Source organism: Lutzomyia longipalpis, chromosome 4 (genome assembly GCF_024334085.1).
Source record: "Lutzomyia longipalpis isolate SR_M1_2022 chromosome 4, ASM2433408v1".
NCBI lineage: Eukaryota > Metazoa > Arthropoda > Insecta > Diptera > Psychodidae > Lutzomyia > Lutzomyia longipalpis.
This window is the reverse complement of record NC_074710.1, coordinates 5,560,438-5,583,620: the sequence shown is the minus strand read 5'-3', so window position 1 is coordinate 5,583,620 and position 23,183 is coordinate 5,560,438. Positions and strand designations below refer to the sequence as shown.

General features: G+C 31.4%; 1 protein-coding gene across 6 annotated transcripts in view; it reads left to right on the top strand.

Annotated features, from left to right (window-relative positions):
* The window catches only part of LOC129795883 (uncharacterized protein ZK1073.1), a 31,259-nt gene extending 9,664 nt beyond the window's left edge, over nucleotides 1–21,595 (top strand). For 2 of the 6 annotated variants that reach the window (XM_055837409.1, XM_055837407.1), the window contains exons 2-9: nucleotides 10,854–10,904; nucleotides 13,049–13,112; nucleotides 13,192–13,520; nucleotides 15,339–15,410; nucleotides 16,187–16,204; nucleotides 16,663–16,775; nucleotides 16,868–17,030; nucleotides 19,046–21,595. In XM_055837409.1, the coding sequence (XP_055693384.1) occupies nucleotides 10,854–10,904; nucleotides 13,049–13,112; nucleotides 13,192–13,520; nucleotides 15,339–15,410; nucleotides 16,187–16,204; nucleotides 16,663–16,775; nucleotides 16,868–17,030; nucleotides 19,046–19,300 (1,065 nt within the window). In that variant the 3' untranslated portion in view covers nucleotides 19,301–21,595. Of the gene's footprint in view, nucleotides 1–1,436; nucleotides 1,944–10,853; nucleotides 10,905–13,048; nucleotides 13,113–13,191; nucleotides 13,521–15,338; nucleotides 15,411–16,186; nucleotides 16,205–16,662; nucleotides 16,776–16,867; nucleotides 17,031–19,045 lie in introns of those variants that run through there. The other 4 variants (XM_055837411.1, XM_055837408.1, XM_055837410.1 and 1 more) reach the window with 3 other exon arrangements.
* The last annotated feature ends 1,588 nt before the right edge of the window (nucleotides 21,596–23,183 follow it).

Here is a 23,183-nt window from a genome sequence, read left to right as displayed (position 1 = left end):
AAGTGTCAAATGAAAAAAAAACGTCAATCATTCGAAGAAAAATGTCAAATGTAAAGAAAAAGTTTCAAAAATAAGTAGGTACATGAAAAAAAACATTAAAAAAATTAAATACGAAACGTTTGAAAAACAGCGTTAAAACATAAACGTCATATGTTAATTGATAAATCTTCATTAACCGACTTCTACGTTTTATTCATACCATTCATACCTTTAGGACGTCTTTAAATTTATTTAATTTACTCCTAATTAATTTTTTATTAACTACATAGTTGATATTTTATTTAATAATAAAAATCACTGTTGCGGATAATAATTACATTAAAAACTCTTCCTAACGCTATGTGCCCTGGATTATTTTCTTCTTCAACATCTTGCACTTCGTTTATCAATTCTGTAATTAAATGATTACCAAGTGCAGCACTTACTGAATTAAATTCCAAAGATTCTCCCAAGATATAAATTCTGACGTGAATTTATCTGTAAACGTAGATGAGAGAACAAAAATGGATTCAATTAAGGTAATTGAGATGTATTGTCGGTAATGCCAGAAGTGAAATTCCCAAAATGGGAAAAAAAGTAAAAAAGAAAGAAGAATAAGAAAACTTTCCTGTCGTAATTGGTAAATTGTCTCATGAGTGGGATTCGAGTGGATTGAAAAGTGAGGGATTATTTTGTGTTTGTGTGTTTTTTTCCTGTAAACCTCCAATGGAAAATCTCCCGGCTTACATATGTGATGTAGGTCAAAGGAAAAAGCACCACACATGGGCGGGAAAATTTGTAGGGCTTCAGTGAGTTTTCTTTCCCCGCATTACATGGAGAAAAGTTCAAAAACCTCTCACAGCATGGCGAGAGCGCGAGAAAGGTAAAATTTTATTCTTCTCCCGGTATGAATTGAAAATCGATTTTCAATTTATCTAATTGTAAATGTAGGGAGGGATGATGCATTATTTAGTGGAGGGTGCGGTGGTGTCTCTTTCAATGTATATTTAGGAAGATCCAGTCCTCTGTTCTTTTGCATGTCACACCCAGAAATAAATTATTTTGTATATTTGTAGGTGGTAAAAATTGTCAGGGCGTGGAGTTCTATTCACCCCTATTATACTTCATAGTTTTCTTTTTTTAGCTTCAATATCGACACATTGTGGAGGAATTTATTCACCATAGTTGGAAGTAAATATTTACAAAATCAACTCTCCATAGGTGTTATGTACATACATTTTGTGAATAAATAGAGGAAAAGCTTGGGAAAATATGGTACGAGCAATGATGCTGGAGTTGAGTGTGCATGATTTTTAGCAACACCCTGTGTTAATTTCCCAGAGAGCCATTGCAAAAATGAGTGCAAAAATAGAGGGAGGGAAAATGAGAGAATTTTGCGAGAGAATGAGTAAGAGAAATCATACAAAAGTGATGGAGAAATTGGCTAAAGACATACCAAGGGGCTTCTGATGTTTTCAGTTGGCTGAGATCAGCCGTGTGAGCATCTCCGTGGTCCATTGTTGTGACGAAAAAGTTATCACTATACATAAAATTTACACCACCTCCCACAAAGGAATCAGATATCTTGAAAGAAAAAAATTCTCCGGTGTGGAAAATTCCATTAAATTGTCTCCGGAAAAATAAGGAAAATATAAAAGTTGTGTATTTAAGGAAAATTCTCCCGTGGTGGTTAAAAAAATATATCGTCAAGTTTATTTTTTCCTGTTGTAAAGAAAAGTGAAAAAAAGCTTCGTAATTGAGTTGTGACACTCAAAGTTTTTCTTTTTTTCAAAGAATAAAACACAACAAAGGGTTGATATTTCATTGAAGAGTGTTTGAGTGGTGAATTGGTTAGGTGTTGAGAAACTTGTGTCCATTTTCAACGAGTAAAAGGAGTCACGGATAGGCAAATAGAGATGACGGAGAACAAAGATAAGAATCCTGATGGAAGTTCCCGTACACGGGTATGTCAATATATAGCATGAAGTGGCATCAATGGAGCAAAAAGAAAACTCAAGTCGAGTGGTTATCGAGCTCAAATCAACCATTTACATCTTTTTTCTTTTTTTCACAACACTGCGGAAAATCCTTTTCTTATCGACTTTCGCATTTTCTTCACAAAACTCTTTTATTTGTGTTTCTTTTTTGATTTCTTTTTGTCTTTTGTACAAAAATCGGGGAAATTCTTTGTATTTTCCAAGAATTAAGGAAAATTCTATTGAAAATAAATTTTATGCTTGGAGGAAGTCGATTTCTATGAAGAAAAATAAACAGTTTAAGAAATCTGTTGTAATTTCTTTAAGAAGCCAAAGAAAAATTTAATGAAATGTTGAATATATCTTTAAGAAAAAAGTGAAATTTTATTGTAGAATTAATTGTTTAAAAAAAATCATCAAATTCTCAATTCAAACCCACGACTTTTCACAACGAACGTAAAAGCTTTCACCAACTACGTACCATCAATGTATGAAGAGAAAAATAAAAGAAAATGACGGTATTATTCAAAAGGAAGAGTATTAAAGGAACTTACAGGGAGACATTCCCATTCTATTCTTTCGCACATACCTGTGTCACTTCAGACCACAATCCCACCCATCAAAGACAAAAAAAAAGGATACCGCACAGAGAAAAGAAATTACAGCTCACACCCAAGATCTTCTCTCGTAATTTTTTTTTGTTCCTTGTATTGTTCTCTTTGGCCAAAATAGTGGGTGTGGGTATTATCCATGAGGAATGTAAACATAGTCGCGCGTGTGTAGCACCGCAGAGTGTTACGTAACATCCGCTTTGTCCTTTTTCTTCACATCCGTTTCCATACCACCCACGCACCTCAAAATCCCCAAGAATCCAATCCCCTACCCTCTCGCATATAGGGGAGCGCCCAGTCAGAAATATGTTGGAATTTCTCAGGAAAATGGCATACCCCATCTCCACGAATTTTTTTTCTTCATGATTTTCTACGACGGAGTCTCTGTACCGTGATTAATTGATTTCTCACGTTATTCGCCCCACCAAGGGGTCCGTACCATATGGTTGAAGATTTTTTTTGTTGTTATTCGCAAATTTCTTCTATAACAAATCCCTCAACGATGAATGATAAAAACCCACAAATAAAAAGAAAATTGTTTCTGATGAAAATTCAATTGATTGAATTGAGTTCGGATGCGGGAAGAGTTCTTAAAATGGAAAATAAATAGCCAATGTACAGCTGTTACCATCGAAAATGTACCTCAACCATTTCTTGAATGTGGTGAAAAGGACGAAATAATCTTGAATTATTTGATGGTGGAGAAGACAATCTTCATCCCGAGTTTAATTAGTTTGCCGTAGTGCTGCTAGAGAGTAATTTTGTTAAATGTTTTATTAAATAATTTATTATGTTTGAGAGAGGGAATAGGAATTGCAATCATGCTTCTTCTTTTCAATTCTGCACATCACTTCTTTGACTTTTAACCCATTTTCTTGTTCGATTCTATATTTTTAATCAATTTATTGGATGTTTTAGAAGAATTTATTTGAATTGATTTAAAAACTAATTGAAAATAAGTAAATTATTAAAATGTGTACACAGAAAATAAAAGTTCGTAGCATTGTTCGTCAAATTTCGTGAAAGGTTCGTAACTCCAATGCTTTTATATGGGAAAATTCACCTCCATGTTCGTAAAATGGGGTCTCACTCCCAGGGAGGTTAACCCCATTTTACGAACATGGAGGTAAATTTTCCTATGTAAAAGCATTGGAGTTACGAACATTTCACGAAATTTGACGAACAATGCTACGAACTTTTATTTTCTGTGTATTGATTGACCGTAATGAGCTGAATACACTAAAACTATTTTTTTGGGTATTCCTTAGAGCTCAAATATGGGTTAATGATTTATATTGTGGACGAACAAACCCACAAAATGACGCAAATGAGCTAAATCTCCACAATCAAATATCTTATTTGAACTTAATTTAATTTCTCTTTTTTGAAATTAAATATTTTAATTAGTAGAATGAAATTGAATCTGAATCTGGGTCATGTTGCTCTGACATTTTTGTCATTAATTCGGATTAAATTTTCAAACTGAAAATCTCTTATCACGTATCAGCATGACAGACATTTAGTACAGAGAAACTGTGAATTTCCACGATGAAATTTGAATAATGTGAAACTTTCCATAAAGAGACTTAAGCAATTTATAAGCAAAAAGGAGTGTATGAATTGTGGAAAGTTCACAAAGATTGAGTTAATCAGATCATAATGCTGGATTTCATACAAAATCCTTTCTCTTAAACTTGAGCAAAATGTTTACTTTAAAGTAGAAAAGTTTTAAAGGGTTACAAAAGTAATAGCAGAATTTATTGAAGTAAAGATCTCACAGCTCTTTCTGATAGAATAGATTTTCTGACGAATTGAAGCTTTTACTTTGGAGCACCTTATTTTCATAAGCACATCCTTTCAATCATCTTCACAGCTCCAATCTCTCTGTGAAATTCCTTTTTGCTCATCTCCAGCTCTTTCAGCTATATTGTCTTCCAACACAATATATAGAATGAAGTTGTAGAACAATTTAACATCTTCAGCAAACTATGCTATTAAAGTAGACCCCTCTTTAAACTTCTATCGAAGCTATCTTGAAGTACAATGCAGCCCTCGAATTGAGCTTTGAACGATGGAGCTTTAAATTTCAACGAGAATGCGATCATTTTCCTTCAATTACATATTTTATGTTATAATTTAATATATTCTTGCAAAAATTTGTGAAATTCTTTTCGCGAAATATTTCGTAAACTAGTATCACGCGGTTCTCATGTTTCGTGCTAATAACATGGTGGGAATTCTTCTGCAAATGTTTGGTGCGGGTGCTATAGAATTGAGAATGTTGGATTTATGAATTAACACCCCAGGTATTTCTCAAGGATATTTTGTCTGATTTACAATGTTATGGATGTTTGTTGAATAAATAGAGACGTTCTGCGTAAAATACAAGATAAATAAAACAATGTGGACCATATTGGGTGGGTGCGTGAAACTTTTTGGATTATACCTGCGCCCCAGAGGGTTGGATTAAGAGTTGGGTGCAACATTAAATTTTCGTGGGAAAGTTTTAAATATCTGCAGATGACTAGGTATTTAATTTATTGCGCCAAATTTATGCAAATTTATGGAAATATCAGAAAAAGTTTGTTAATTTTTTAAAAGAATTTCAAGAAATTCTCACAAACACTTTGCTTAGAAGAAGAATTTTAAAATGATTGGATATTTTTTGAAGGATATTAGGCATTCCTCTTACTACATTATTTTTCTTTAATGACCTAAGAAATTTTCCTCAAGTTTATGATTTGAGATTCTATATAAAGAGCATATAAAATACATCAACTTCGCAGCGAGACTAATGTCTCTGATATTTTATTAAAAAGAAAATGTAGCAGATTTGGACTCAAAATGTTGTCCTGCATCCTCACTCCTCTAAGCTTTCGTTCATTCTATTCATTTATGATGTGCCCCACTTGGGGTGGAGACGAGAGGGATCAACTTTAATGACATCATTAATATTTAAACAGCAGATAATGGCAACATTTGGCTTTGTTTCTCGCAAGAGACGGTGGTTTTTGGCAGGAAATTGAGGAAGAGTGAGAAATCCAATTTACATGCCATCCATTCCCATAAACCCGCTCGCCTATGTTGAATGAGGCTCATATATTCCGTGGAAAACCACGAGGATTTTAAGTTATATTTCTTTGAGAAAATATGTGAAAGATTTCATTGAATAGGAACTACTATGGAATTAATTAATTTGAGTAGATTATATTACAAACTTACCTAAAAAAGATTTTTTTAAAACATTATGAGTTATGCTAATACGATTTAATAAATCGACATTAAGGTGGTTTCAGTCAGATTAACACACCCACGAATGAAGCTAAAAAAAATGCGCTAAAATTACATATTTACCTTTATGATTGGAACATTTATTTTCTGTTTTATATTTTTTGGCACCTTTTGTTATTTAAATAAAAAATAATGATTTTTTGTTCTCCCCAGATGCTTAAAAATAGAAAGAACTCCCAATTGCTCACATAATTGTGTTTTTTCGCACGTAACAATAGAAGAAATTGACTTTGGGGCTGATTTATTCTTTCTGTTTATGAAAAGCATCATATGAAATTAGATTTTATGTGGTTTCAAATCAATTTATTTAACTGAATTTTTTTTCAGCATCATACCCCTTGAGCTTTTACCCAATATATCTGAAACGCAAATACGCAAAAATGTGAATTTTTCTCTTCAGGCGTTTTATATGTACGTTGTGTAGATACATATGTATATATGCTCATCAAACCATCCCTACATAGAGAGAGAGTGAAGAGGGTTCATGCAGCTCCAGAATTGGGAAAAAAGAAATATTCTCAACACTTGTTCATCTGAATACAAATTAAGTGATCTCATTTTATGATTACGCATAAAATGAGAATAAATATGACCGAAATTGGGGGAAATTTGGATAAACTTCTTGGTAATTTTTTTCACTCCGTACAGCTGGGTGTACTTGTTCTAAAATTATCCTTTTTACCTTTTTTTCAAAGCTTTTTCAAAGCTTTTCCGCAGCAGGCGAAATGAAAGGTTTTTGTTGAATTTTATTTGTTTAATTAAATATGTGTAAAAGCTTTTTTTTTAATTCAAAGCTGCCTATTCCAAGTTATTCCTGAGGAATTTAATTGAAATTAAAGCCCTCATGAAGCATACAATACTCAAGCAAAAGTTCTAAAAGAAATCCTCAAAATGGAGTTCTGTTAAAATTATGTTGTAGGTATATAATTTTATATGTATAAATACGTACCTGCCTATATATAAAATTTAAATTAATTGTTCAACAGGTCTTCCATGTTTTCCATACTTTTTCTTCGACCACCTCCACTTTTCTTTAGAACTCACAAAAAGATACCATACAAATAGAAAAGAAAAAGCTTACAGCATGAAGAAAAACTTCATATACATATACAGATTCGATATATAGATTCGCTGTATACATATAGTGATGAAAAAAAACATAAGAGAGGTTCTTGGCAGTATCAACAGTCTGATGTAAAAGTATTTTCACTTTGGAAAAATACATTGGGTGTGTGTGAAAAGCATGGAAAATATATAATATTAAGTAGGTAGGATGTAGAAAGTCTTCCAGTACTCCAACTTCATTCAAAAGAAGAATTTCTTCACTCGCATGTTTGCCTTCTTCAATCACTTTATCTAACGAGACACCCCCTCAATGTTTCAGACAAGTAAAATGACGACATAAAATAAAATAAAATTTTATAATATGCAAAAATAAGAGAGAATAGCAAAAGAAAATTCAAACTTACTAAGAATTTTCACATAAATCGAATTTACTTGCAAATTGATAAGACTCCTGTACATATGAGTTCTCTATGTGGAAATGGGTGGATGTGAAAATTTTCCACATACTATCAGGAAAAGTTAGTTGAATTTACAATTGCATTTTGCCTCCCATTCACACAGTAGAACATCCTTCATTTACTGAAACAATACTCAAGTACCTATACATAACACCCAGGAGTCATTAAAGTTTTCATAAAGTTTCCTCAACTTATGCATAAGCTTTGAACTTTGAGCTTTCGCATTCAAACATCGTCTTTTATTGATCTTTTGTGAATTCCTATGAAATCTCTCTGCATAACACGGGGGTTTTAATGTTTTTCTTGGATAAGAAAATGTTATAAAGTTGATACGAATAAGATAAAACGGGTGACTTATTTCCAGAAATCTATTCTAAATATTCTTTTCGGAGCTTTTATAGCAAAGAATATGTTCCGGAAATAACGAGTGGACCGCGATTTTCAAAAAAATTATCAGTTTTGAAAAGGTGAGAAATCCTACCTTTCTAAAACTAATAAATTTTTGAATATCAGTTGACCCCAGCCGGAGTTATATCCACTTAAAATTCGCCTTAAAAATGCCCCATTTTTGCTTTCCCGGAAATTTTTGAGGGTAGTGTATATAGCTTGAAATTGTTATATACTTAGAACCCTTAGAATAATATGTAATCTGTTGTGATTGTAGAAACAAAGAAGAGACCTCTTTTATTCATAGAATTAAAAATCGAGATTTAAATGAACTATAATGAATTAAATTTCAAATTTTCACTTAAACACCAACTGTGAGAATTATTATCAACCATTCTGCATGCCTTCCTTTTATTTGTGCTCCCAAAACATAATAAAATATCTCCAAAATAGACATTAATGAGATGAGCGAATCCCCCGAAAAGTTTGATGGGGATGTGCTGCTATTGTCGTGCAAAAAAGGGGGTAAAGTTCACGGGAATGGGATGGAATTGTTGATGAAAATTCAGTGAGTTAAATTTATTAATATAGATGGGAAAGTGGGGAAAGTGTGTTTTATGGGGCAACAGAAGTTGCAGAAAATCCCAAATTCTCCTTTCCGAACCAAATGTTAAATAAATAACTGACCCTTTTTTATCATCCATACACATAAAAACATAAAAGCAGAGTCTATACCCTTATGTAAGTCGTAATTCCTTGGCTTTTATTATCCGTTTTTCGCATTGTATATAGACATAAAATGTGTGCGTTTCAAGTGTCTGAAGGTGTAAGAATGATTGTTTATTGTCTTTCTTCTTCGACATAAGATAATGAAATAAATTTGTAAGTTAGACGGAGTTGGATTTTACTACCAGTACGTCGATTAATTACATTATTTCACTGCGAAATGTGCGAAAGACTCAATATTATTCCTGTTAAGGTGTTTCATGGAATGGTTTGTTAAAGCTCAGCACCGCCAGTGGATTTCGATTTTATTTCTTAACTTCTTCAGGGGCTCTATATAGGGATTGATTTCATGCATCAGCAACTTTAATCCTTGACGTAAATCCTTATTAGGATATTACACTGAATCCTAAGATTTCTACCATTTTGCGCATAACAATATTTTTCTGTACCAAATAGCCTCTTCTTTTACGTGATTGAAGGGTGAAATTTCTTTGTATATGAAACGACTTTCCCTTTGAGCCTTTTTTCTTGCGCAAATGAGGCATCCGTGGCAAATTATTCGTCCTTTTTGTCGTTCTTTCCGGCGCGCTAAGAAATAGAGATGAATGACATAATTGCGGTTACAAGTATCCATGATTGGCAAAAAAGAGGAAAATTAGAGTCACGACGAGTCGAGGAAGAATTTTCCGGGGGGAGGGGGGGTGGTTTCTTACACAACACAGCCCTTTTTTTCTTCGTTGCTCGTATTTATTAACACACCGTCTGAGCCTTATTGATTTGTACGTAATCCCCTTTTGTGGGTGGGATATATTTATTTAGTGTGTATTCATCAATTAATTGATTAGCTATCATGATACTTTGTCACATATTTATGCTGTTTTGTGTTACAACAATCAATCGATGATTGTATACTATAGAGATAAACAATTTCCATGCACATCAATCCTCGCCGTTAATTTATTTTGACATTCCCCACAATTTATTTTGCAATGAATTTAATGAAAAAAAAAGCTTCTCACCAGACCAGTGAAGTCTGCCTCTAACTAGTTTAGAGAGAACATTATTTTCATTTTAAATTAAACCTCTTAAATTTAACGGCTCCATACAGATAATTCTTCTTGACAACATCAATGAGTTATTGCATTTTATCATTGAGTTTAATGTAAAAATAGTTTCCTCATAGCTTCCTCACTAGATGGCGGAAGAGACTGCTACAGAAAATTCATAGAAATTAACCCCCTCTAGTGGGAAAAATAAATCTTTGTCTATGAAACGTGAATGGATAACATATATTTGAAATAAACTTCCTTCTAATTCCTATAAGCTTTCTATCATGTTCCTTACTTGTCAAAAAGTTTCAAAACACACTCAATTATCCTCTTGAGTTGAGATCCATTTTATTACATATACGGCATTTTAATGATGTTTGAAACTTTCTCTCACAAAATCTTATATGAAATATGACATTTTATTAAATTTCTCATCATGAAATTCCTCTTCTCATGTGGAAATGGGGAAATTTTGTGGTCCAATTTTATTTAACAAATAACATTGGACTCGTTTTTCTTTTTGCACAAAAACGAGTACATAATTACAAAACTTCATTTGAGAATTTTTTCAAACAATTCAAATGAATTGATTTAAATTTTTAATAAATGTTGAAATTAATTTTATTAAATAAAATGAAATTATATAAATAACTTTAAGTGAAAAAATACTGTATTTTTTTTTAAATATCCAAGACACATGTACTTACCTTAATTTACAATCATCCGTAATAATATCGATTCAGTAGACATTCTTTTCGACAAATTTTAAAATTTTTATTTAAGTCTTGATTTTTATAAATATCCAAAATTAAAACTTCGAATCACTTAGTTGTCAAAATGAAATGTGTTTTGGCTAGTATTTTCTTTAATTTTTTTTATTTTAAAAAATTTATAAAAATCATAAAAATTAATTTAAAAAAACTTAAAACTCTTATAGTTTTTTTTATAATAGATTTAAGATTATTTTTTAAAGATTACGTTTAAAATTTATTAAGATATTAACAGATATTAAGATATTAAGATTGAAGATATTAAGATATTTATTAACATATCATAATTTTCATTTCAATCACCCACAATTTTTACCAAAACATTTTTTAACAATTTCTCTATAAATAAAGAACTATTAAGTGTTAATTCTTGATAGTTATAATTCATTTCTCAACTAAAAAACTGCTTTATCGCCACCTACAAAATCAACAAGGAAACATTCTTTTCTTATCAATCGTTACTAATGCATTTCATTGCAACGATTAAATTATTTAAAAGAAATAATTGCATTTAAATAAATTCTTTTTTCCTTTTTTCCAGAGATATGTCGTCAATACAGACCGAAGTGGGGAAGTTCATGTCACAGTGCAGGTAATACATTTATGATCGAGCGCAGAAAAAGCAGCAAAATAAATTATTATACTTTAGTTGAATTTTTCGGAGCGTGAATGAGAGAAATTGTGTGAGAATGGAGGACAAACAACATCACAATATTTCCGCTTGTCTGTCCGTTTTTATCACAATGTCAGACACATAATAAATAATGGATATGCTACATATGGAAGAATATATTTCCAGCTGAAATTGATTCAATTTTCCCATAAGAATTTTTCTACAATATGCAAAAAAGTAACATGATTTCATTATGAATAATTTCTTTATACCCTCTTGGCTATTTTGGTGTAAACCAACATAAAAAAAACATAATCATCAATTTTTCATAGGAAATGCTTGAGATTTATTTATTTGGAGCTTTTTCTACACCAAGCTCTGTGGATTTGGTATTCAATGTTCATTTATCAGGACGCCATTCACAGTGTTTGCTCTTTTTTTTTGCTCTTGAGGAATTACCATAGACGTGCTTTAAACGAAATGATGAATGAAAGGGAATTTCAAGAGAAATTCTACAGAATTAACGCAGAAAGAAATTTATTTCTTCTTCTGCAATGCTTTGTTCGGTCATCCTTTTCAAATGATCTTAAATTAATAAATAAAATTATTTTTTTTATTTAAAGCTTTAATGCAATTGTAAACAAATCGTAAAGAAGTCTGAAGTGATGAAAATTTCTCCGAAAATATCATGAAATTTTCAAACCATATGTGGTTTATATCTCATTCACGGCACATATGAAACACAATTTTTCATTACACCAAGAAATAGTGCGAACACTTTTGGTGGAGTGTTTGATGGTGAAGAATTGCCAGATGAGAGGAGGCATACCCACCATGAGAGAGGAGTCAATTGAGCCCCTAATGGCCTATCCATTTCCACGCACTCAACATTTCCCCCATTTCCCCCCATTTGATGCCACAGACACTCACACACACACATGCCATCCTAATGATTTTTCGTGTCCTGAAGAATATTCTTCATTTGCTCACCCTTGGAAGCACTCCCCCTTCAATTTCCTTCTCAATTCTCCCCAAACCCCTTTCCAATTTACACGCCAAATTCATAAATTCACACTATAGGCCTCTTCGTGTGGCAAAAGCACGTCCATGAGCGTTTATTGGAGTGATGTAATAATCATTTTTCACCGGTATGACAGAGAAATTCATAAAAATGTATATATGAAGAACTTTGGGTTAAATATGAAAGGTCAAGGGGTTAACTTCTCAGGCATTACTCCCTATAAAATTCCTTGTTTCTAATTTTTGACAAGAACTAAAATGAATAATCTCCTTTTCAATAATAAATTAAATTCTTCTCTCAAGAGCAGTTGATTTTAGTAATTCTTTCGGTATAAAAGCATAGTATATCTTATTAATTCGTAGAAATCATTTATTATGTTGCTTAGCACATCAATTAATTAAACATATTTAATTCAATTTATCTAAATTTTCCATTTATTAAATTCTTAAACGATTTTTTTTGCAAATTTTTTTTACCGAAACTGTAAAAAAAAAGCAATAAAAATGTCATTTAGAAAAAAAAACAAATTAATATTAAAACTTCCAAGAAAGTATAATGAAATTAAAGAGAATTTTGAAACAAAGCAATATAATTTTCTATGAAAGGAGTCAAAGTAAATATGTAATTTCCATTCTTGCAGGAGATTCAATTAATTTGCCAAAAGTTTCATATGAACATTTCAAACACACGCACAGAGCTTTCTTAGCTTAGGCTTTCACAAAGAAAATGAGTAAAGAGTGGGATATGCGATAGGGAAGGGATGAGGATGGAATGAATGTTGTGAAAAAGGATCACAAAGAGAATTGCATAATTCATTAGGGTATACACACCCCTTGTTTTTTTGGGGTTGCTCCCCCAGGGGCAGATTTATGTTGTGTGGAAAATAGTTTGTTGAAACACTAAAGAGAAAATGTCCATCATTTTAATTGTTGTGGTTGCCTTCAACACCTTTCCAGGTACATTGTTAGATAAAAATTGCACAAGAAACCACAAGAGACGTGACATGAACTCTGACCTAATGTCATGAATTTAATTATGATGTTGGCAATTTTTTTGCAATCTCATATTTTTTTTCTTTTTACATTCTAATCTCCTTTAACAGGGTGATCTGACACAGCAGGAAAAGCGAGCTGTTTTTATGACGGTGCATGATTTGGGATGTAATCGTGAGTATTTTATCGTACAAAATTTTCTCAAAAAAAAAAACTAAATTTCGAAGGATTAAAATATCCTTTCGGCCTGTAGACACATCATTCCAGGACTTTGTCAACAGTCCCTGCATGACAGAGATCAAGGAACGCTCATGCTTCATTCACATCGATGCTCCGGGTCATGGGGATAATGCTGATCCACTTCCTGATAATTTCCCCTTCCCCTCATTGCAAACTCTGGGTGAGGACTTGGTCACTGTACTTGACTTCCTGCACGTGAAATATGTGATTGGTCTGGGTGAAGGTGCTGGAGCAAATGTGATGGCTCGATTTGGACTAGCACACCCCTCACGGTGTCTCGGTCTCATACTCATCAATTGCACCGGAAGTGCAGCATCAGTATTGGAAACATTTAAGAACAAGGTATGTACATAAGCATCCAATCGAAAGAGTACAGGATATTGTATTAACATCCCATCCGGCTGTCCCTGATGCTTCTTCGTTCATTGGAGATATTTTGATGAAGGAAAAATCCATAAAGGTTGATTCATATGAAAAACGGTTTTTAGGGTAGTTTTTCAAATATTTTATAGTTGAATTTGATGTACAGAATACATGTAATATAAAGAGAGTTCTACCATGAAAACCATGAAAATTAACATGGACAATTATTAGATATATCCGAGGAAAAATACTGAATTTATCCAGAAATTCCTAGGATATTTCCTACGAAGTTTTTATAAGAACTTATACTTAAAGAAATTTTATTTTTTGAATCAAGAACATTTCCCCTTTTTGCTTCCATTATTGGAAAAAAAACAACTTCCTATGGAAATCCCTATTACCATCGTATGACATGTCATAAAAAATCCAAAGAAACTCCACAAAATTATCCTTAATATTTTTTTTTTCAATAAAAAGGATTCTCTTCAATCGATCCGATGGGATAAGTACATAAACTCACGTTTCCCAAACCCCCAAAGTACAATGTTGAACAACCAACGATGAATAGCGCATTTATTGGGTTTCGCATCTTCCGGTCGTTGTTTATCCCACCCACTACACCTCCCAATAACCAAAACCCTTTCTCACTAAACTGCTCCCATTTCACATTGTACTATGTATATGTATAGTATAGTCCTTGCGAGATAATTGACTTGTTCTCAAGCCTTTTCATAATAATGGATACAATGGTGTATTAAAATTAATATACCTACATTGTATTAACACCCTATACAGCGATTAATGGAGAAATTGACTAATTTGCCAAACATTCAAGTACAAGAGTAAATATTTGATTTTATTGTATGTCGCGTGAAGAAACGAATTTATCCTATTTCTGCCATATCCTTCCATGTTGACGAATTTAATTTACAGAAAACACTGAAATTTTCGTATGCGGAAAGAAATTGAGAAAGATGGAACTCCTTGTGCTTGAGAAGCACTCAACCATCGTAAAATAAATCCATCTAGCCATGTGCTAAAGGGGCTGGAAGTTTTCTAATTACTTTGCGCGCCGTCTTTTTCGATGAAATTCACAAGAATAAACTCAATTTTGCTACGCATTTTTGGGGCGTATAAAAGGGAAAATTGAGGAAATAGTGTCAATATCAATACCATTTTGTTCTCAAAGGGATTTATAGAATGAAGAAATATTTAATAAATAATATATAACGAATCTGTAAAAGAATAAGACTTCTTTATCGAAAATTTTTGGGTTGAAAATAAAATTCAGTATTTTTTCCTCGGAATGTCATACGACATATACACATAATATTGAATTTTATATTACTCACGTATTTATTTTACTGAAAATTTTCCTTAAATACTGTTTTGTGATTTAAATATAAAGATTTGATATTCATTTTCCTATTTAATTTATTTTACTTTGTCCCGGACTATCACGTGACATTGAGTAACATTTAATATTGCTGAAATTTTCCTACTTTTAGACTAACATTTAATAAGACCTTTAAAAATTCAGTATAAAGATAAAAAATACAGCATATTGTGAGATTTTATCAAACAGACAGATATTCCCATCCCTTGATTCACGAGATTCATTCACTGCTGGAATTTACGACACAAAATCCTTTATTTATAGGCACTCAAACGTATAAAATGAATGTGAAATCCAATAATTGGGCTAATTTGATGGAAATCTCTTCACTTTATTATACCAACATCATTACTAAAAATGTCTTTCCCTCTCTTTTTTCCCACCACAAAAATCCACGGCAGTTTATCACTTGGAAGGCTGATGAAGTTGCCAAATCTGCTGAAGCTTTCTTGGTTTACCACAAATTCGGCCATGTAAGTATCAAGTCAATTCTATATCGATAATACCACACTGAAATTCTTCACTCAAGCGACAAAAGGATACGCTCCAGGAGGCAAGCTTGTTGGGGGATTAATTTGCAGCTGATGGGGAAAGAAGAATTTTGAAACAGAAGCACAGAAAGCTTTTGATGGGCTTACGGAAAATCTCACTTTCACGCTATAACTATATATTATCCCTAAGTCAATGGGAAGAAATATTAGAGCACCATTGGAAAAACTTTCTATCTCACAAACATTGCTTTTCATTGGTTTTATTTTCTTAAAATATCCAGCGAATGATTTTTTTTTAAAGTCTACCCAAATGGATTTGTTCAAATTTACAGATTTTCGTGGAGTTTTGTGACTTCAATTTTTTCTTAAATGTTTATGTAGAATTTGTAGAGAAAAAAAATCGTCTGAGATACAATGGGATTAACTTTTAATCATAGTTTTATCCTAAAACTCTCAGAATGTCACAAGACATGTCATGAAACGTTCTGTGACTTGCAAATTCATCTCATGAGAAACATTAAAAAAAACATTTCGCAGGATATTTTATTTAATTTTTTTTTCTTAAATTCCTTCAAAAATATTATGCAAAAGAAAAATTCACTTTCTCACAAAATTTCTTATCACAAAAAAAAATGTAAAAAGGTCACGCAGCAATATTTTTCTTTCTTGTACATTTTCTTACTTAAAAAAAAACAAATTTTCTTTAATGTGAGATGTGATAATGAAATTTCGTTTCATGCGTCTTCTGCGTACTGCAGTTGCAAAATTTACATGAGGTACTTTTGCATTAAAAATAACTGCTTTGTTTTTTAGTTTTGTCTTTTTTTCTACCAAATAAGTAATTTTTTATTTTAAAAAAAAACTTAACATAACACAAATACGCATTTTTATCTCTTCTTCCTTATTAATTACCGTCCCACAAAAAAGACCATTAATGCAGTTTGCAATATTTGAAATGCTATTTATAAAAAAAAGACTGAAAATAAATTTTATTAACAAAATGATTATGTAAAAATTAAGCATTGGTCAATAGAAAATTTTTTAATCTTCATAAATTCCTTCTTTATATTGTAATTTTAGTGCATTTAGTCGAGAGATTTTTCTTAGAGACTTTCTAGCTTTCCACAGGATTTTTTTCCTTTTGCAAATATTTGATTTTTCTAATGCATTTTTCCTCTTCATGTTTCTCTTCGTGCTCAATGGATGTAAAAAAAAATCAACCAAAAACTTGCAGCAATTGGTCGGTGATAATCCCGACAAGGATAAAATCATTGCGGACTTTCAGAGTCGCCTACGTGGGAAGTTGAACAATAAAAACTTGGGACAATATGTGAAGGCTTTCATGAGGTAAAGTTGATTTCATTTTTTACTTATAGTTTAAAGCTGCATTTGATGCGCAAAGTGTCCTCATCTTAACACACATAACGTTCTCTCTCTAGTCGCAAGGACTTGTCATTGAAGTCCTGCAAAGTGGACATTCTCCTCATAACTGGCATGTTGAGCCCCTACGCAACTGTAGTTGAGAAATTGTTCAGAGATCTCGACAAAGAGAAGGTGACCATGTTAAAAATTGAACGTGCCGGGGATGTCTTGGCAGATGCTGTAAGTTATTTTCCATTATATGTAAATTCCACAAATTCTCTTCGTCTAACTATCCATTATGTATTTGAAAAGGAATTGAAGTCAAAACTATTTAATATTAGAACATTGACAAGAGGTGTAACAATAAGAGGATTATTTCTAATGAAATATGTTCTATTATGAATCAATCTATTATGCTACAAGAAAGAAAAAGAAGTTTCTATTGCATATTTTTCGTTCAAGGATTTTAATTTAACATACATACTTTTTTATTATGTCCTTTATTATGTCATAAGATGTGTTATGACATTTTATAGATCATGATCTCTTACTGTCCACATAATTCCAAATATTTCGCTAAATAATTCTCAATATTCTGGACTACTAGATGGCTTAGAACGCTTAGAACGTTTATTTTTTTATGTTTTCTTTACGTTATAAAGAATGTATCGTGATTTTCCTATGACCCAGCTGGCAAGTATTGGAGAATTTTTAAAAGCCTTTTTTTACCAAGAGTAACAAAAAATATTTTAATGGAGCATATTTAATAGAAAAGACAAGAATACAAAAGATGAGAAATAGGGAAAATCAGAGAGAATTTCGTAACTAACACCACGTATAAAATCCTTTACAAATTCCAAGAAAAACTAGCGTAACACGCGAAACCAGAATACAAAAGATGAGAAACATGAAAAACCAGGGAAAATTTCACAATTTCAATCCCTCAACACTATGTGGAATATCCTAAACTATTGATTTCGAGAAAAATTCCGCACTACGTATAAAATTTTTAGCAGGTTTTGAGAAACACGCGAAACCAGAATAAAATTAAGAACATTGTAAAATTTTGAACTATGGGGTAGATTCTGATAAAAATATTTTCTTTTCTTTTCTTCCAATTCGTCAGTTATAAGATTTTTGGTATTCTGGGAAAAATCTTAAAAGATTTTGACATTTTGCTTTCACTTTTAATCGTATTTTTGAAGGAAAATTACTTTTCCGGGGCTCTTCAGAGATCTTTCTGGCTATTTTCCTGAGCAACAAATTCTTTGTTTTTCTTTTCTAGAACGACAATAGAACGATTTAAAAACATATATCTGTCAAAATATTACAGCAACTTTTCAGATGTTAGGAAAGAAAAGAAAAGATTTTATCAGAATCTACCCCTATGTTTACAGAACCTGAGAAAAATTCTAAACAACGTGGAACCCTCGGTGAAACCTATGAAAATAATTCCATGAAACATGAGAAATCAGAATAAAATTTCACAAATCATAAATATTCTTGAAGTTTCCTAGAACTCAAGAAACCAGAACACATAGAAGAAACTTGTTTTCTTTTTACAATTATGTACAACGTGTACAAGAATAAACTTAAGTATTTCATAGACAAGCCAGGTAAACTTTTTCTACCGCATTTATTACTTCCAACACATTGCGTGAAAATTAATTTCCAAGTATTATACCTGTCGTTAAGGTATTAATTAAGCCTAAATGCCCCTTCCTGTTATAATTAACTGAAGAAAAGAGCCGAATGTTTCCCAAATTAATTAACAAAAGAAGAAATATATTTTTTCCACTAATTGCCACACGAGCAACATTTCTCGATTCTTGGAAATAAATCTCCAAAAATCCTCATTTTCGCGTTTAAAAGATTTAATTCTTGCAATATAAAAAAAATTCTTAATGTTTAATCCTATTTTGTGATAAGCACCAAAGTGGTACGAAAAGCTCTCTTTAGCGTGGGATTTGGTATGGAAGAAAATTCCACATAATATATCCTCATAATTGCGAAATCATTTGAGAAAATTCCCTCAGTATGGCTCATCAATTAGGGCACCACAATTACACTGCGTGGCGTGGTTGTGGGTGTTCAACAAGTAATCCAAGCGGAATAAATATCCTTATGTGCGGTGTGTCTTCCATCAACATCCCGAGGGTACAATAAATGAAAGGAGGCAGGAAGACATGGGCCTAATTAAATTGAATATTTATCCTGTTTTTGTGACCTACTCATAAAAGTTCTCCTTTTCGCAGCCCGCCAAAGTGGCTCAGTCGATTCTACTCTTCTGCAAGGGCCAGGGACAACTAACGTCTGTTGTGATGCCGGGCGTTGATCGCTCACGCGCCTACTCTACGAGCTCAGGGGGTTCAAATGATGGTGCCAACACCCCCGTGGGAGCACTCTCGCGGCGACTATCACGCGGTATGTCCATGGAGGAGTACGACAAACCAAATATCCGAAGGCTAAGTGTTACCGTCAACGATCAGTTGCCACCAATTAAGAAGTAAAGCAAAAAATTGCGGGCATTGAATCCAACCGAGAGAGAGAGGGAAGATATAAATTTCAAAATACAAATTTGCAATGCCAAATTTTAAATTAAATTGTGAAAATTTTATCATATTTAAATTGAAAATGAAAAGAGTTTTGCATATAGATATATGCAGTGAGGAGGATAATTTATTTGCTGGAACATTGCTGTTGAATAAAAATCTTTTAAATATTTCCTAAATTATTTTGAAAAGAATATTTCAAAACTGTTTTTATTAATTTCATGAAAGGAAAAAAAAAACAAATAAATTAATTCTTTAAAAAAAAAAGAAATATTTTTAAAAGCAAATTTTTACAAGAACTTTACCAAAGAGTAAAAGAAAAAAATCTCAATTGAAAATGTAATTCCAAGGTTTCAATAATACATCACAAACACTTAGGTCATCACGTGACGTTTTACATGAATTTGAGGGCGCTGTAGTCAGTGTGTGGAAGTGCCGAAAGCTACTTTTTGAGATGCAATATTATTAAGGAATTCAAAGACATTAAAAGAAAATCATAAGATCGTTAAATAAACACAAAAAGATCGCAAATAAAAAGCTGTGTCTGAAAGAATTACAGCTAAAAACATTTTTTAATACTTAAAGAAAACAAAATGGCTGACTAAATGGGTCTACAGCGACGCCATTTTGCATTATCTACTTCTCTTTTGAATTATCGAAGAAAATCCCGTAAAAATTTGTTTTAAATTAAATCTAAAACAATTTATGATTTTTTTCTTGTTCTAACAGCTCATAAACTATCCTTCTCACTGTCTTGCACTCATAGAGTTTACAAGGAGCTAAAATAGAATCATTTACTGTGAGAATGCACTATCACTTCTCATATAGTAATCAAATAATTATTATAAAATAAAAGAAACCATTAAAAGCGTTTAATAAGAATTTTTGTGGTGAATTTTCACCGAAAATTTTTATTTCTATCTCACTCAGAAACTGCTGTTTGATGAATTTTTATTTTTTCTACCGATAACTTTTTAATTAAATGGTGCACAAAATGAATTTAATGGTAAAAATGAAACTCCATTTTAAAACACACGCTACATAAAAAAATGAATAAAAATGCATATTATCGTAAATTGATTATAGGTAAATATTAATCAGCAATAAATTTATAGAGCAAAATGAAGAAAATATCTCATCGTAAATGCCAATTAATGGACCTACATACAATCCCTAATAAAGGAAGTGACAAAGTTGATTATAAAGTAAATATTACACAAGAAAAAAAATTAAGATTAAGAAAATATGACATTTTACCAAAAAAAAAAGAAAAGAAGAAAATACACGAAAGAAATATCATTAGATTTGTGCTTCTAATTATAAAACTGCTCTGTAAAATGTGCTAAAATTAAAGAATAAACTAACAAAACAAAAAATTGTGAAATGCTCTTTGGCTTAGTGAGAAATATATTTAAAAGGAAAATTTTTAATTTTTATTGCGAGTAACGGAGAAAAGAAGTCTATTTAGCAAAGAAAAAGAAATAATTTTTCGATGAAAAAAAGAACTGTAGTTGTATATCTTGGATGCTATTGGCATTTTCTTGACAATTTTTATATTAGAGAAAGATTAAAATTTAGATAAATATTTGAAGTAAACTATATATTACTACCATTAAAAAAGGTCATGATATTGAGGCCAAAGTTTAGAGAAAATTGAAAAGAATAACATTTTGAGACATTTTTGCGCAGCTTCTCTTCGCTTTTTATTTTTATTAAACAACATTTATAAAAAAAAAGACCAAAAAACCACCAGAAGAAAAATGCGTACAATCCTCCCAAATAAAAACATCGATATCCTTTAAATTTTTAAAAAAGAATTCTTGAAGAAACTAACAAATTTTTTTTAAATAAATTACATTAGAAAATATCCACCTCCAATGATACATATTGATGTTCTTTACAATAACAACAATTTAAGTAAAAAAAATGTACCTCTGAGAATAACTTGAAGAATAATTTTGTTACTGTTTTTCCCTATAGAATATCTATTTTCAAACGTTTTTCAATCAAACCCCTTCCACATCTACTGAAAAAAAAAACAAATCCATCAAAAAGCTAATATTCTTATTGGAATTTTATATAATCACCAAAAAGATAAACAAACAAAAATTACGTAGAGAGACAATTAATGTATAGTGAGAAAGTATTTAAAGAAAAAATGAAATATTAAGAAAAATATTGTAGACAAAAATTATAAATTAATTCAAACGTTAAAATTATGAAAAATAAATGAGAAAAAAATGATAAGCATCAGTTGCGTGTATTTTTTTATTCTGAAAGAATAAATCCCACAATGAAACCCAAAAGACAACCTCTCCTTGCATCTTTATCAGCATATCTTAATCCCACAGATCCTTGCCAAGAAAAACCAATAAAAGGGATTTTTTTCTTCCTGAAGTAAAATGTCTTTTTGTGTAGGTACCTTCTCTGAATGATTTATCCTCAACAAAAAGGTAAAAAATCTCCTGTGAGATTGTAAGAAAAGCGAGCGTAAATCTTTGTAAATTGAAAATGAAAGAACCCGGCTTTCGCATTTCAACCCTTTATTTCCCATTCCCTATCTGCATAGCTTTTAGCAGACAAAAGTCACAGAAGGAAATATGAAAAGGCAGGAATTGAAACCGAGGAGATTTTTTTTTCTGCGGAGATTGCGGTAAGAAAATTTTATTTTTTCTCCAGAATACAATGCAAGAAAAATATCAATTTAATTTATATTAATATACAGTAAGAAGGGGTAATTTTGGCACTATAAGGGTGTAGTAAAAATAAGATATTTTCCAATTTTTCTTCTATATTTTCAATCAAGAACTACCTGCATACATAGATGGATGAATTCCATTCAACAAATTGCTAGAAATGTTTTTTTTTTTAGGTATTTTTAACCATTTCTTCGTCCGCATAAAACATTGAAACAATTGAACTTTTCATCACGTCATATATTCTGTAGATTTTCCCAAACACATTTCCTTGTTTAAAACCTTTTCTTTAGCTTTTCAACGTAAATTTACGGTTATCCCATTTTGAAAAATAATTAAGTTCATTTATTCAACGAGCGCGATCGAAGTTTTAACCTCAAAACTTTGACATTGATTTTCCCTCATAAGAAAATGTTTTTCTAAGTTTTCTTTCGGCGAAGTTTGTTTTGACGAATTTTCCGAGACATGATTCTTTCCTGAATCTGTTGATTTCAGGAGTGACAAATCAAAAAAAAAAAAATAAAACCTATAAAATGATTTGTACAGAAATATCCATGAAACATTAGCACCAATGTTTCATGCACTTAAAGAGATTTAAACAAAATAGTGGCGTTATTTTGAAGATTTCGAATGTATCGAAAAATGAACTCGCTTACTTAAAAAATATTCCTCATAACCTTCTTCTTGGGTCAAAAGCTAATTCAAAGATGAAACAATAAAATTTTCTATATTTAAATTAATTAATTTTTTCCTGAGTTGAAAATACATTAGGTTATTGAATAAGAGAACAATGAAGTCGTTTTTACTGAGATGTCCTCTGAGAACATCTTTAAAATAAATGTCGTGATAAAATAATCAAATGTTTCTTCGTTTCATGAAGACGTGAAAGGGTTAATGGGTAATAGACAAAAATTGATTAATAGCTTCACGTCTTTTGAAAGGAGGAAGTTTTAATTAATCAACGACAATGAACGAATGAAGATCTAACTCTTTTTCAAAATAGAATTACCTATGTATATCAAAACTCTCTCATTAAACGGTAGAATTCCAAAATAAAATGCCCTAAAATCTTATATCAATAAATCATCTTAAAACTATCCTAAAGGTTAGATTTTAAAAAAATCAAATAATTGTCAGGGGTTAGA